Genomic DNA, 15,926 nt, shown 5'->3' on the forward strand with positions numbered 1-15,926 from the left:
GCATTGGATGCCACAGGGCTACCAGGGCCCCAGAGCTGAGCAGCCTTTGTGCAAGGCTGAGGAGCACACTGCGTCTCTCTGCTCTTTATTTTATGCACGTTGCTCTCATGTGAGCCGGTGCATGTGGTGTGAAGTCTTGTCTTGCCTTCCTGTTTCTCATGCCTCAGTATGGGTTGTCTTGTTGGTGAGCTGCTTGTTGGCTGGCCCTGTGAGATGCTCTGAAATGCTGTCTCCACTTCCTGGGCTGTTCCATGCTGCTTCAGCATTTGTTCCTTAGTTTTAAGGGGTCTTGTCTTCCCTTCCCCCCCCTTTTTTGTACAGCCTTTTTGTACAGCCCCTGTATACATTCATCTTGCCTTCAAAAAATGGTTAGAAGAGCTAGCTATGGATAAGAGAGTCCATGGCATTCCATGGAAATCTGAAATCTTTGTAGAAGATCACAGAACTTGCTGATTGCTGTCATCCTTTACTGAACCATAGTTTACATAGGAACTGTTACTACCTTTAGCACTGCTATGGTATTTTTACTTAAAGCTTTTGTGTTTAATTTTTGTGATGGTGGTGTGTGGTACAGACTGCAGGTCTGGAGCTGCTGACACCCTGTTGTTGCAAAGCGAGGTGTTGTAATGCTGGGCTGTGAGCTCTCAAGTAAGCAGCATCAACAGCCCATATTACTAGGAGCATCTCCACCAGAGGGAAGCAGTTGGCTTTTTGTTTTGGTGGTTTGTTGTGTTTTTTTTTCTTTTTTTTTTTTTTTTTTTTTTTAAGTTTTATTTCTTTATGCATCATTTGGGATCCTCAGTAAGCGACAGAAAGGCATTTGTTGTAAATATCTGTGGCTTGGTTCTTTTCAACCTTGTTTCTGCTGAGAGACTGTTTTGCTTTTCCTCGTTGCGCTCACCTGGAGGCAGTGGGGATCAGCTTTTGCTTGTTTGTTGTTGTAGCTCAGTTATTTTTGCACTCCTGCCTTGGAAGTGTCTCACAGCTCTCTTTGTGTTTGTGCTTTTGCACGCACAAAAACAGTGAGAGAAGGAGTGGTGTTTGTGGCTGTACACAAGGTGTGAGTTGCCACGGCCCTCTGGTGTGAGCTGGACGGACCACGATGTCTCTTCATTCATCCTCCCTGCTCTTTTTTCCATGGCAGAAGCTCCAGCACTGCACATCGGTTCAGCAGCTCTTGATGGCAAACCCATGAGGCTTTAATGGTAGTTTTACAGTCTTCAAATAAATGGATTTCTGCTACACATTGATTTAGAAGCTTCATATTCTATTTACTGACATCAGTTCCTCTTTCGATAAATCTTCCATGGGTTGCCTGCTGCTGCTTTCAGTGACATGGCAAGTTTGAGTTTTTGCTTAACTGGAACAGTGTACTAAGTTGAGTGATAGGTAATGCTTCTGCTTTCTGATAAAGAAGTAGCTAGAAATAAATAACAAGTAATGAAATGTTGCCTGGACCATCTCTTGCTGTAAGGCACTGGTCAGAGGGAACCAGGCTCAGTTTGTTGTTGTTGTGTTCCCCTCTCCTCGTGATTTTCACTGAATTGCTGCAGTGCTTCCAGCATGACTGCTCTGGAGTACTTCACTGAAATTGGATTAACATTGATTTGATATTTTTACTTAAAGCTTGTATGTATAAATATGTTCCTTCTTCTGATAAATCTTCTTGCAGTTATCGCTGTGATGACTTTGTAGTGAATGATACCAAGCTGGGGCTGGTGCAGAAGGTCAGAGAGCACCTACAGAACTTGGAAAAGTAAGTGGTGTGTTTACTACCTATGGTTTGGGTAGGCTGACAGAATTTAAAAGGGATTTCTGTTCTCTATGCATATTTAGTACATGTGTTTTGGTCACGATATGAGTGATACTGTGTGTATCTAAAAATGCCTTTTCATCACTGGGGAGCAGAATGGAAGAGGTTTGGCTGATCATGTACATCTTGTTTCTTATATGCTGTGCCTTTAGAGGCTGCATGTGCAGGAATTTAGAAATTCATTAGTTTTCTTTCTCCCATGTCAATAATCCCTATATTGTTCCTTAGAAATAGGACAGGATTTCCAGAACAGAATCACAGTTTCATCAGAAGCAGAAAAAAAAAGTTTCTGAAGCAAGGAAACTGAAACTGAAATGTTGGTGGAAAGTAGTTTTCGTGTTATTTGCATAGTTTGGTTTCCAAGCAGAAAGACAAAGAAAAGTTTATGAACTTAAACTGTACAGAAGAAACATGTGTTTCCTGTGACTTTTTCTGGCTCTCTGCCATAGAAAAGTAAATACTGTAATCTCTGTGATGCAGATGCTGTGGCCTATGCTAGATAGCAAATATTTTTTTTCCTAGTTTGCTTGCAAATCTTCCCTAATCCTAAGTGGAAGCGCATGTGCATACAGTGCTTCCCGATGTACTGAAATGCCCCAGAGTTCCAACAGCACTCCTCTGAGAAGTCGCTGCGATCCAGAGAGTGTCTGTGTCCTTCCTCAGCGTGTTGGGGACTTCATAAGTAGCGTTAATGTGGTGAGATGTAGGGCTGTGTGGGCACAGTGAGAGCACACCTGGGCAGATGTCATGGTGGAGGATTCCATCGTGTCTGATGACAGCTTTTGGATGTTTGGAGGGCTTTTCAATTCAAAAACAAAACGGAATTAGAGCAAAGCCTAAAAGCTGGAACGTGCTACAGTTCTGTTAGTCCTGAGTGGAAGAATCCAGGGGCCCTGATTTCTGGTGCTGTGGAAAAGAGAAACCTGTTGTTCTTGTGGCATTGTGTGAGTCTTACCCAGGTGTTGCACCCTGGTGTATTTATACGTCAGAGAAGTGCAATACATCACTGACTGCACTTCAGATGCTTCTGGTCTTCAGTACTTCACTTTGTCCTGGCTTTCTCAGAGTTCAGGATGACTCTTCCAGCAGAAGTATTTTATGGAAAACTCTCTATTAAGCACTCCGTTGGTCATGAGAGAAGATGAAGGCTATTTCAGATCAGAGGTGGCACGTAACAAGGGATGTCTCAGGGCACACACTGCACTATGCATAGCCTAACACAGTTAACTTGGACCTGGGTGTTGAAAATAGGACGTGCATCTGTACTCTATGCATTCTGTTTTCAGACTATGAAATGCACATGTGATCAAGAAGCTCTTTGCTGTCTTAATGACAACTGATGGCAGATGTGATAACTGTTATGACATTGGGATGATTATCTGTTGTCCATTTCCTGCAAGATTTTGTTTTATACTAACATGTATTATTTGTTTCCCAACAGTTCAGCCTTTACATCAGACAGACACAGGAAAAGAAAACTATTGGAAAACTCATCTCTGAACAGCAAGTTACTAAAAGTAAATGTAAGTATAACAGAGCTAATACACAGTTTTGCTAAACCTTTTGAGGTTTATAGTTGGGCTAGATGTAAAGTACTTAGCCAGCTACCAACTCCTCCCTGGTTTATTTTGTCTTCCTCATCTCCTGACCACACTGAGGAAAGAGCCTCTTCTCATTAAATAACATTTGATACTCTGCTGTACTTCTGCTGGCCTACACTTTGAGCTTCTCTTTGTTCCTTAAGATCAGTGAGGTGGAAAACAGGTAGTACTCAAGAGATTAAAACAGCTACAAGGAAGGTTTTATTTTCATTTCACTTTATTTTGAGCAGACGGGGCATTTATTTTGTTCATTTTAGAGCGCAGAAAGAAGACAGAGAGGCAGGTCTTTGTCTAAAGGGGGATGAGAGAGTAGTTTTTAAGAAAAAGTAGAGAGCTTTTAAAACTTCTAAGAAACAGCTGATGAAATTTGCTTTCCAAAGCAGCTGTGAAATATGCTGAAGACTGTGCTCCCTCTCACGTTCCACCTTCCTGATGGTTTGACTTCACGTCTGTTGAGCAGTACCCAGGAGAACACAGTCCAGCTCTGTCTGAAAAGCTGCACAGTATTTTCCAGTCAAAGAACGCTCCAAACCAAATGCCTGTTTGTGGTGGTTAGAGTTGAGGGATCTTCTAATCCACATAATTTCTCACAGATTTCAGGGAGGGGGAAAGAAGAGAGAGTGACTCGGCTCTATGTGACTGCCTTGTTTTCACCAGAGGGAGCGTAGAGCAGAGTGCTGCCTCCTGAGCCCTTGGGCCTGCAGCACAGCAGTGAATTCCAGTGCAGCTGAAGTAATGGCTGTCTTCAGCTACGAGAAGTAATTGTCTGAGTGGGAAGCGAAGAAGCTCTGATTATGAATGGAAATAAGAGGAGAGGGATGGCAGAAGCAAAGCAGTCAGTTGCTGCTTTGCAGAGTCTTTGGGTTTAGTGACATTGAAAATGTACTGCCAGGGTTGCTTTGGCTTTGAAACTGCAGTTTTCAAATCGAGTAGGTTAATGATTGTTAAAATTTGTGTTGGTATCACAGTAACAGCTCTGTTGGGAGAAAGTGGGTGAGCAGGGATGTATGCATCTTTAACCTAAGATCCTCACTTCCAGGGAAGCACCACTGCCCTCTGTGCCACAGGCCTTCGGAACCTGGGGAACACGTGTTTCATGAATGCCATCCTGCAGTCGCTCAGGTACTTCCTCGCTGTCAGTCAGGGCTGAGCTTGCCAGGGACAAAGCACAGGTCCATTACTGGGACTTCTGTAGCAGAGCATGGAATCAGTAGGTAGAAGATGACACTGTTAACTTCCTTAGCAGCTGCAGCTTGTTTTCGTTAGGGAATGCTTTCGATAACTCTATCACAGTACCTGTTTGTCAAAGCAGAGCCAAAATGTAGTTGTTTCAGGTATTTGAGATGATGGTGGTATTTACGGATTCAGTCACTCATTTACAGAAGATAAGTATTTGTTACAGTATTTCTAGTATTGTGGAAGAAAATATTTAAAAAAACAACCTGTTCCTGTTGCCATCATTTATCATCACTAGGTGAAGTTCCGTTCATGGATTTCAAATAACAGACTCCAGGATTACATCTTCCCTTTATTCTCTGTCCTTTAAGGATTTCATTCATTTTTCCTTTTTTTTTCTTCCCCAGTAATATTCAGCAGTTTTGCTGTTACTTCAAAGAATTGCCTGCTGTGGAGCTGAGGAATGGGAAGACAGCAGGCAGGAGAACTTACCATACCAGGAGCCAGGGAGATAACAATGTGTAAGCAGAGTCTTCTTTGTTGTCACTGAACTTTAATGAAAATGGCAAATGCTGAACTTGTAGAGCTGCTATACACTTTCAGTGTTAGAGAGTCACAGAAAATGATCCCTAGAGGATCAGTGTCGTAGAAAGATAGTTGGCTGCACAAGAAATAGGAACTGCTGCTTGCAGTGGGCACATGTCAGCCTTGTCCTGCAGGGAGAGGCAGTCGAATACATCAGGAAGTGCTGAGGTAAGGTGAGGAAGTGCTAGTTAAATACTGCCACTTGGTTGTGCCATTCAGAGCCTGTAACTTGTTTCAGCAAGCGTTGAAGTGACCATGTTAGTGGACTTTACAACACAATGGTGAAGGGTACGTAGATTTCCAGTATCTGAAATATAATTTTCCTAACCTGTCCACCTCTGATGTTATGGGTAGGATTTTGGGCAAACTCTTTGAAGTACTGGAATGTACTCAGTCATTACAGTTTTAACCAAGGTAACATCTGATACTTGTACCATTGAGCTAGTAAACCCTCAGGAGTTACAGTGCAAGCCCATATTCATCACCAGCTTTTACTTTCTTTCCAGTTCGTTGGTGGAAGAATTCAGAAAGACACTTTGTGCTCTATGGCAAGGAAGCCAAACTGCATTTAGTCCAGAGTCCTTATTTTATGTTGTTTGGAAAATTATGCCAAATTTTAGGTAAGTTTTGTAACTTATTATTTTTTATTGTAATCTTGTATTGCTGGTGCCCTGATCTCAAAGCTGCTGAATGTGGGAGATGGAGAATGCAGACTACCTGTGTGCCCATAAATACTCCTGGAAAAAAATCTTTACTTAGGTTTGCTTTTGTGTTTGTCAGTAGATCTTTTTTCCCCACGCTTTGATCATGTGCTGCATGTGACACTGATGGAGATGGCAGAGATCTCAAATGCTGAAACACTTTGTAAAGTGCTTGTAAAGATACTTTGTGCCTCGTGGCAAAGAAGCAAAAGTGCCTTTAGATCAGTCATATTCCAAGCTTGCTCCAATAAGAAACTGATGAAGTCGGATTAAAAATGTGCAGGTCTACATGCAAATGTACTGGGTAAAACTTCCTTGATTCTCTGAAAGCACAGTTACCATCATTAGTTGGACGTGAAATGAGGACTGTAATAAAACCAGCCATTTTGTGCCCATACTGACAAAAAAAGAAAGACAATGGTTACTCCAGTAAATTGAAGTATCATTCCTCTCCAAGGTCTCCCTGTCCTGGCCCCTGAACCTCTTTCAAAGGAGCACTGAAACCTGTTAGGATATATTGTGATGAAGGTAAGTTGCTCCATGTTCTCAGGTAGTAAAGATGCTGTTATCTGTTACGCCTCTAGCAGTGCTGAAAAGATGCTGTGAACATACACGAGTAACCCAAACAACGAAAGTGGTCTTATTCTGTTCTTCACACTGCCGAGTCTGTTTCAGTTGGCTTAAGAGAATCAAGGAAGTTTAATACCAGTGGTTTCATGCAGTGACCAAAAACTCCGTCCGTGATGTCTTTGATCATTTTTTCCAACTACAGTCTTCACTGTAATTCCCGATAGGCTAAGCAAGAAACAATTGGAGTTCCTCAAGCAAATTTTCAGCACTGTGGATTCTATCAGAGTTTTTAAAAGTGTTTTTATGTTGTTTTAGGGTTTTAAAATTATTTTCCCCTTATTCCCGCTTAACTGGGAACATGTGCATGATTAACTGGTGAGGAATCACTTGGAGAGCAGTGTCAGCTGGTCAGTAAATCCCTGCTCCCATGTGGTCCAGTGAGAAAGCTTGTTCAGTGCTTGACTGTACCTTGTAAAAGGTGATGGCGTTCCTGGTGTGCATTGTGTGCTGCTCACCAGACAGAGTGGAGGAGCTGGACAGATGCTCAGGAAAGGTGGCTGGAACCGATTGCTTACCAACAGCAAAATGGCTGCTTTGGCTGTGCTTATGAAGTGATGGGGGCAGGGAGAGAGAACATACTTGGAAACTTGGTTTAACTTTTTTTAAGCTTAAAGATATGTCAGTTGTTGAAGGTGTGTGCCTGCTTCAGGACTGCAGGTGCTGCTTTTCTTTCAGAAGGTTACTGACTTTGTTACAGGAAGTTGAACAAAAAAAGGGTTGCTTGGGCTCGTGATGGTTCTCTGTCTCATCTCACATGTAATCTGTGCAGAGAATATTGCTTATGGTTTTTAAGACTTGTATATGACAAGTACAGCCAGAGTGTCTGTAAGCTCAAACTCTGCTGCCAAAGTCCTGCTCCTTGACGTTGTGCTGCTTTGATTCTGCTGCGTGCCAAAATAGCCTGCAGCTTCATGCTGGGTTGCAAGATGTGTGTTTTGTAGTCTTAGTGCTGTATAAATAGAGTGCTCTGTTCTCCTAGTAAATGTCTCTCTTCATATCTTGCTATCAGTAGGAAACGGGATGTCAGCAGTGGGCTTCTGATGTTACAGTCAGATCAGGGATGTTACACAAGCTGTCAGAGAAACTCTGCATTTCAGCTGAAGAGCGTTCATCCATATCCTCGCAGTCTTTTCAAGATCTGCATTTAGACTTAAGCTTTTTATCAAATACAGAGAATCTTTCATCTATAAATAACTTATTTGTGTGCCAGCGTAAAACCTGTGCATCAGGATCACAGCCAACAGTGTGGAATGATTCCAAAGGTTATTTAGTCATACCTGTTGGAGATCAGATGCACTGTGTTAGGAGTTCTTTGAGGAGGAAGTTGCTGTTGGGAAGGTATCTGAAGCAAAGTAGATCCCATACATGTAATCTTCAGATGAAAAATCATCATAAACAGCTGTTCAGTAAGCAGGAGATACCTGTATTAAATATGCTTTTTTCTTAACAATTTCAAAGTTTGCATTGTCAGTGAGAGATGCATGTGGGAAACCAAATGCTGAGAATAAATTCCTTTTATCAGTGGGGAGGGGAGCAAGCAGGCAAGCAAACAACTAGATCTGCCAAAGCATCACATGGCTGTGTACCAAATGAAGAGCATGTGGTCATTCTGACATGGCACGGCACCCATACGTTTGGTGATGTCCTTGAACAGCACCGGTTTTGAGACTTCAGAATGCTGACCATAACTGGGTCCAGAGTTGAGATGAGCAGAGTGCTGGCTGAATCCAGTTATCTGAGTTGTAACAGTTCTGCAGCAGCTCTTCCATTATAAAACTTGCCATAGAAGTTCCTCACGGAGATGGCTGCACAGTGATGGGGCTGTGAGGGAACAGAAGTTGTGGTTTGTTTGCACATCAGTGTATCTTTCTGAGGGCTTCGGTTCAAAATACACACGGCTCTTTAAATCCTGCTCATATTGCTAAACAAATGTATGTTCTGAGTGATGTGCTCTGTCTCAAAGTAATACAGCCCAAACCTTTGGTGATGATGTTGTTTTTGTTTTTGCTCAAGGGGCTACCAGCAACAGGATGCCCACGAGTTCATGCGTTACCTTTTGGACCATCTACACCTGGAACTCCAGGGTGGCTTTAATGGTGTTTCACGTTCAGTAATTTTGCAAGAAAATTCTAGCCTGACTGCGAGCAGCAAATGTTGCATGTAAGAAATGTTTTCTAATTATTTCTTCAATACCTTAGTGCCTTTGTGTAGGTCTGGGTGGCGGATCTGAAAGTTTAAGTGCACGTTTCCTTGTTCGAGCTGTCCTTAGCAAATGTGTAACGTCGCAGTTACAAAGCTGCAGGGACGTGGACTGTGGTCCTACAGGATCTTCTTCCTTTCAAAAGGAAGTATGGCCCTCAGATGAGCACTCTTTTCCTGGCTGTGAGCATACAGAGTAAGTTGTGAACACACTTCAGAAGAAAAAAATCTGTGTACTTCCTATTCTGTATGCATATGGAATTATCTTCTTTCGGAGTGATAGATGGCTTGAAAAATACACAGGCAAAAAGGCTGCCAAGTAGCTGAATGCTTAAATTGTCAGTGGATCTTGTAGATTAGGGAGAAAGTAGAGCAGCTTCTATTGGACTTGAGGTAGTTTCCCTGCAGATGGTCTCTGTATTTTGTTTATTCACCTGATGCACACTTAAAGCTGCTGGGTTTTTTTGTTGTTTTCCTGCCACTGTTTTCATGTTGTTGTGCATCCTGAAACAGGCACTCATCTGCTTATTCATAGAATCACAGAATGGCCTGGGTTGAAAAGGAGCACAGTGATCATCTAGCTTCAACCCTCTTGCTTTGTGCAGGGCCACACACCTCTCTTAAAATACTGTTCTTCCTGAATTTTGCTGGGTGTGCTTTTTCTCAGATTAAAGCTTTCACAGGGAGAAAGCATTTTAATTTGCTTCAGAAAGTACGGTCAGGTCAGTTTGGTCCTTGGATTCTCTGAGCAGAAGTTGAGTGAATTTTCCCTTTCTGTAGTGATGACTACACTGGGTAGTATATAGTACATAGCAGACAGCTCTACTGTTTCCCCAAAAAACAAGTGTCTAAAATTGCTCTTAGAATTAAAGAATGCTTGGAAAATAAACCAGTTTTGTTTTCAATGTGCATAAATCTATCTGACCTTGGGAGAGAACTTAACTTTGAGATGTGTACAGTAATTCTGCTGTGAGCATGGAGAGGTGGAATACAGTAGCAGTGAATTGCCTTTTTTCAAAGGCACACTGAGGTCATATGTGCTCAAATGGTTTCAGTGTGAGGATGCTGTGAATACTCTCTTTTTGAGTGTCCCTTTATTTGGGCAGCCATTTCCTTCTGCTTTACAGTTAATATCAGCTCTGCTTGTTAAGTTATAGGTGGAGCACTGATACAGAACATGGGTTTTTGCAAGCTTGCAGCGTCAGAACTACAAGCACAAACTAGCAAGTTATTGCAAAGTTGTATAATAAAATGGTTTGTTCTCATTGGGCTATGAAGTCATTACCTAATCTGCAGAAAAGATTCAGTAAGAGACTTAGCCTAATGGAAGTGTAGAGGATGATGATGCTGGTAGATACTGCTTAGCATATCTTAACGCAATGTAAGCTGTCTTTGGTAGCAAAATGGGAGAAATGTAGAACTTGATTTAAAGGAGTCCAAATTACTTGCAGCAAAGAAGGGTGAAGTTTCAAAACAAAATGGTTGACCTACCTGTGAAGGAAGAATTTTTGTTTGGAAACAGCCTTAGTCACAGGGCACCTTGTGAGAATCACAGAATTGTAGGGGTTGGAAGAGACCTCCAGAGATCATCGAGTCCAACCCCCCTGCCAAAGTAGGTTCCCTACAGCACAGGTTGGCATCCAGGCAGGTCTTGAACATCTCCAGAGAAGGAGACTCCACCACCTCCCTGGGCAGCCTGTTCCAGTGCTCCGTCATCTCACTGTACAGAAGTTCCTTCGCACATTGGTGCAGAACTTCCTATGCTGCAGTTTCCGGCCGTTTCCCCTTGTCCTGTCTCCACTCACCACTGAAAAGAGTCTGGCCTCGCCATTCTGCCCCCCACACCTTAGATATTTATAGACCTGGATCAGGTCCCCTCTCAGTCTCCTTTTCTCAAGGCTGAACAGACCCAGTTCACTCAGCCTTTCCTCATAGCAGAGATGCTCCAGGCCCTTCACCATCTTCGTGGCCCTCCGCTGGACTCTTTCCAAGAGATCCTTGTCTTTTTTGTACTGGGGAGCCCAGAACTGGACACAGTACTCCAGATGAGGTCTTACCAGGGCAGAGTAGAGGGGGAGGATCACCTCCTTCGACCTGCTGGACACGCTCTTTTTAATGCACCCTAGTAAGCCATTGGCCTTTTTGGCCACAAGGGCACACTGCTGGCTCATGGCCAACCTGTCGTCCACCAGGACACCCAGGTCCCTCTCCACAGAGCTCCTCTCCAGCAGCTCATCCCCCATCCTGTACTGGTGCATGGAATTATTCCTCCCCAGATGCAAGACTCTACACTTGGTTTTGTTAAACCTCATCCGTTTTTTTCTGCCCAGCTCTCCAGCCTGTCCAGGTCTTGCTGAATGGCAGCACGGCCTCAGGCGTGTCAGCCAATCTTCCCAACTTCGTATCATCAGCAAACTTGCTGAGGGTGGCCGCTATCCCCTCATCAAGGTCATTGATGAAGATGTTGAACAAGACCGGACCCAGCACAGACCCCTGGGGGACACCACTGGTTACAGGCCTCCAACCAGACTCTGCACTGCCAACTCTGCACCTCTGTGTGATAAAAAGGGACTCAGCCAGTACTTCAGCACTAAAATACCCAGCATCTATGTAAAGAATATGCAGTTCAGTTTGTATTTTCTGTTGGCGCGTGGTGAAGGACTGCAACAGCTAAATACCTGCAGTAGGCACTTCTGGGATGGGTGAAAGCCCTGTGAATGAACAGTCCCTCTTTGTGGACTAAACTTCTCTGTGTAGCAGCAACGAGTGATAAACTAGTTGTATGAGGTATTACAAATGAAGACCAGACCAGATTTCTAACTTTTCTTCTATGTTCTGATTTGCCTAGAAATGGAGCCTCCACTGTTGTCACAGCCATTTTTGGAGGCATTCTTCAAAATGAAGTCAACTGCTTAATATGTGGAACAGAATCTAGAAAATTTGACCCATTCCTAGGTAAGATGCCTCTTGTCTTAAAAATAAATAAATAAAGAGAGTGGGTGATACAAGGCAGGAAAGCAAATCTGAAATTTGATTCATTTAGATGTCGTATGCCTGGACCACAGGTTTAGTGTGGAATGATCAAGCATTGTTTTATTCCACCCTAAAGCTTTTTCTTTATGCTTGTTTTCCTAGATCTTTCGCTAGATATTCCAAGTCAGTTCAGAAATAAACGTACTAAAAATCAAGAAAATGGACCAATGTGCACACTACGAGGTAAGGGTGCCTGGATAACGAGCTCGTTAACGAGAACTGGAGTGTACACTCACCTGTTTCAGGAGCCAGGTTATGACTTGATGGCATGTGCCGTCTGATTTTATCAGATGCTGCAGTAGAAAAAGGTGCAAAAACAATTTTCCACGTATGCCTCACCCATCACTACGTATTGAAGTGCTGCTTTAATAAACTGGGGCGGAGATGTGCTTTGGTTTGAGATGTGCAGCTCAGCTGAATGCCCAGGAAAATACCGGCGCTGTTTTCTTCATGGTCAGTGCTTTCCATCTTGTCCAGTTTTTCCAGCCCACATTTGTGTATGTCAGTCTGTAACAGCTGTACTGCTGAGGCACTGTGCTTACAGCACGTTTTGTGAGCGTGCCCCTCGTGCAGAGTGAGATTGACTCTTGTGAGTCTCTGCTTTTTAAACAGCGTGAACACAGTCCTGTAAAGCTTGGCAGAGTTGCTGTGATTGATCTTGTTTTAAAGGATGTTAATTTTGATGCATTCATAAATCTACCTGATGGAAATTGCAAAACACTACGTGAAAAAACATTTTTTTTTTTTTTTCCTCTGCTCATCCTGTACTTAAAACCAGATTATTTCTGTAAGTTGAACATTTGTTACTGGAACGTAATGGAATTACAATGAAATAAACCATTGTGCTGAGCGGTGGGAAGGAATCTTGTTTGAAGGAGTCTTTTTTTTTCCCTCTGGAACTGCTTATAGCTGTCTTTGTTGAAAGGAGCAAGGAACACTGCATGTCAGAACCTGCTGGTTTGTGCCAGCTGCAGATTTTTGGAGCACAACCTGTAGATTAACAAGACTGCAGTGCAGGAGCACCTTTATGCTGCTGAGTTTGCTGCGTTTTATGTTACAAAGATCATTTGCTATAATCTTGATTTAGATTTGTGTGTGTTGTTTTTGTTTCCAGATTGTCTTCGCAGTTTTACAGACCTGGAAGAACTTGATGAGACAGAGCTGTATATGTGTCATAAATGCAAAAAGAAACAGAAGTCCACCAAAAAATTCTGGATTCAGAAACTACCAAAGGTTTGTATAAACATGAAAAGTAAAAGCATGGCAGTTTGTCAAAGAAACGGCTGCTCAGCTGTTCCTGGACCAACACCTGAGCCTTCCAGATAGGTAGAAGCAAATTCAGCCAGTTCCTCTAATGCTTGTTTTATTTTATTAATCCCTTAGGTGCTATGCTTACACTTGAAACGATTTCACTGGACAGCATATCTAAGAAACAAAGTTGATACATACGTTGAGTTTCCCTTACGAGGCCTAGACATGAAATGTTACCTGTTAGAGGTATGGAGACTCCCATGGCAACCTCCTAGAGAAATTCTTTACATCACATATGTCTTTGTTACAAATTACAGCAGGTATCGCTGAGATCTGAAGAGTTTTGTCTTTTTAACTGCAGCCTGAAAACAGTGGCCCAGAAAGCTGTCTCTATGACCTTGCAGCTGTTGTTGTGCATCATGGCTCAGGGTGAGTACATGGAGTAAGCCTGCTTCAGGGCAGAGATCTCCTCACTGAATTACATGCCAGCTTATTTAAGGCTTTTCTTCTCCTGGTGAATGTCTGTATATGTCACTGGTGGAAACATGCAGTAATTTACAAGCTTCTGTGGAACTGGGCTGAAATAACATCAGACGGATACATTTATGATGTAGTTATTCCCATGAATTCCCCTTGGCAGTCTCTAGGGGTAATCACTAAAGTGAGAGAATGAAAAGCATGAAAACTAACGCTGAATAAAGGGTCCTTCCAGCCGTTTGTGCTTCATTTTAACATTCTTAGTATAAGGCAAAGATGTTTTTCTCTTCAGTTTGCAATGCACGTATGTGTTTATGCCAGAGTGTGTGAGTTTGAAACACATGTAGTAGTGGTACAGTCGTTTCTCCTACAGGAGTGAAACCTCAAAGTGAATGCTAATAGACGTGTCACAAAGCTGAGTACTATTTGTATTTTGAATTGAAATTGCTGGGTATGGGTTGTTTAAGTTTGGTGGGGGTTTTTTTTGTTTGTTTTTTTTTGTTTGTTTTTTTGTTTTTTGTTTCCCAACCCTGGGTGGAACTGTTGAGAATAACTGCAGTAGTGACAAAACAGCTGTCTGTCCAGGGAAGAAGCTGTAGTTGTAAGAAGTCACTTCAGGCTGTGAAGGGGTTTAAAAAAACCCCTTCTAAAGTCCTTTCTAAGGAAACTGTCATATTAATCAAATCCTTGTTGATAACCAAATTTAATTCAAAGATACTAAACAAAATTTTGTCTGCAGAACCACTCTTTCTGCTTGAAACAGAGGGTGGACAATCTAAAAGACAAGACTCCTAAAGGCAGCCTTCGTAGCACCACAGTGCATCTGACTGGTGCTTTGAGGTCAAGGGAAAACTACAGGCATTAAGGGAGAGCCAGCCATGGCTAGGACAGAATGAGGTGGCTGGAACCATTAATGTGTTGCAGCAGCACACAGAAATGAGAGCAAGCCTTGTCTTGAGTGGCAGGGGATGAAAATTGAGAGGGTATAGCTCTTAGATTCAAGATGTGGCTCCAAAGCTTGGGTCTGTTTAAACTGCTCTTGAAGGACTTTTTTTAGTAGCCTAGTATTTGTTTTGCTGCGGGTGCTCTTGATTAAATTTAGGGGTTTCTTTAGACCTCAGTGGGCAAATGTTCTGTAAAAACAAAGCACAGTACAATCTTCATAGCTAATGCTTGACTTCCCTGTAGGCAAATGTGGAAGTTCTGTGTTGCAAGAAGCCTTGCTTGCACAAAAACAGTGGCATGCTAGGAAGTTGATATTTAAAAACCCAAATTTAACTCAGCGTGAAACCTTGATCAGAGAACTTAGAGCTCCACAATGAAGAAGGGAAGAGTCATACCGTCTGCTGTAGAGAGCTGTCAGTTCCTGGAAGTCTCCTAGTCCATTACTGCCTAGCAGCACATGGTCAGTCTCTTTCTGATTGTCCTTTCTCTCTTCTCCCTGCCGTGCTGACAGCGTTGGATCTGGACATTACACTGCGTACGCAGCTCACGAAGGTCGTTGGTTCCATTTCAACGACAGTACTGTAACTCTGACCGACGAGGAGACTGTGGTAAAGGCCAAGGCCTACATCCTCTTCTATGTGGAACGGCAAGCCAAATCTGGATCAGATAAACTTTAATACCTCCTTTTAATTCTCACTTATCAAGTCCACGGGACAAAACATTTCCATTTTTCCATAAATACTTGATCCAAGACTATTAATTTCATTGTGCACTTTTCAATTTCCTCTTGTGGGTTTTAGTTTTGTCATGTCAGTGGTAGCATTTGACTTACTGAACTTGGACACAAACTAACTTTTTTTTAGTTATACCAGAAAACCTCAGCAGATTTTGATTTGCTGCTTTAGTTGTGATAACTCAATTTTTATATATATATAGTTTCATGAAATACCTAGTTATTTGACTTTTTTTATATTAATGTTTCCAGTTCTCACTTTCTAAAGGCACATTTACATCAGAGAAGCTTTCTGTTCTCCTCACAAGCAAGACAAATGTGCTCATCACACAGAGCAGTATAACTATGTTGCTCTCACAGCTGTTATATAGATCAAGGAATTTCTTGCACGTAATGTTTTACCTCGTGCAAGAAAGTAAGCTGTGACCTCTGACCAGTCATTCTTTGTCTGCAGAAGAGATGAATGCAGCATCATTATAGACCAGGTAATTGCTGCTATAGCTGCTATATTGGTGTGTATTCAGGCTGCTGAATTTCATGAATTGTTGTAAATAAACAGTTGGTTTAATTGTATCTATACTGCAGAATAATTCAAGTATTCTTCACATATGCTTTTCCCACCCCCAAAACGTCTTTAAAAATTACCTTAAAATATATGCATCTAAATTGTCTTGGTTAATTTTATTATTTTTTTCTAATCAGACTTGAATTGTTAAAAGTTGCCTCTTTGCTAGACTGTAATCCTAAAGTTTGATCATGAACACTTCTTTGCTTTAAAACTC

At 42.2% G+C, this 15,926-nt stretch overlaps 1 protein-coding gene across 4 annotated transcripts in view; it reads left to right on the plus strand.

Annotated features, from left to right (window-relative positions):
* The window catches only part of USP3 (ubiquitin specific peptidase 3), a 35,678-nt gene extending 19,863 nt beyond the window's left edge, over nucleotides 1-15,815 (plus strand). For all 4 annotated transcript variants that reach the window (XM_042823944.1, XM_042823945.1, XM_042823946.1 and 1 more), the window contains exons 4-15: nucleotides 1,673-1,756; nucleotides 3,255-3,336; nucleotides 4,454-4,536; nucleotides 4,998-5,111; nucleotides 5,682-5,795; nucleotides 8,520-8,666; nucleotides 11,554-11,660; nucleotides 11,841-11,921; nucleotides 12,853-12,971; nucleotides 13,122-13,235; nucleotides 13,351-13,418; nucleotides 14,923-15,815. In XM_042823944.1, coding sequence (XP_042679878.1) covers nucleotides 1,673-1,756; nucleotides 3,255-3,336; nucleotides 4,454-4,536; nucleotides 4,998-5,111; nucleotides 5,682-5,795; nucleotides 8,520-8,666; nucleotides 11,554-11,660; nucleotides 11,841-11,921; nucleotides 12,853-12,971; nucleotides 13,122-13,235; nucleotides 13,351-13,418; nucleotides 14,923-15,088 — 1,279 coding nt within the window. In that variant the 3' untranslated portion in view covers nucleotides 15,089-15,815. The remainder of the gene's footprint in view (nucleotides 1-1,672; nucleotides 1,757-3,254; nucleotides 3,337-4,453; nucleotides 4,537-4,997; nucleotides 5,112-5,681; nucleotides 5,796-8,519; nucleotides 8,667-11,553; nucleotides 11,661-11,840; nucleotides 11,922-12,852; nucleotides 12,972-13,121; nucleotides 13,236-13,350; nucleotides 13,419-14,922) is intronic.
* The last annotated feature ends 111 nt before the right edge of the window (nucleotides 15,816-15,926 follow it).

The sequence above is a fragment of the Centrocercus urophasianus genome, unplaced genomic scaffold, assembly GCF_019232065.1.
Source record: "Centrocercus urophasianus isolate 14NV4802_14NV808 unplaced genomic scaffold, USGS_Curo_1.0 seq_23, whole genome shotgun sequence".
NCBI classification, from domain to species: domain Eukaryota; kingdom Metazoa; phylum Chordata; class Aves; order Galliformes; family Phasianidae; genus Centrocercus; species Centrocercus urophasianus.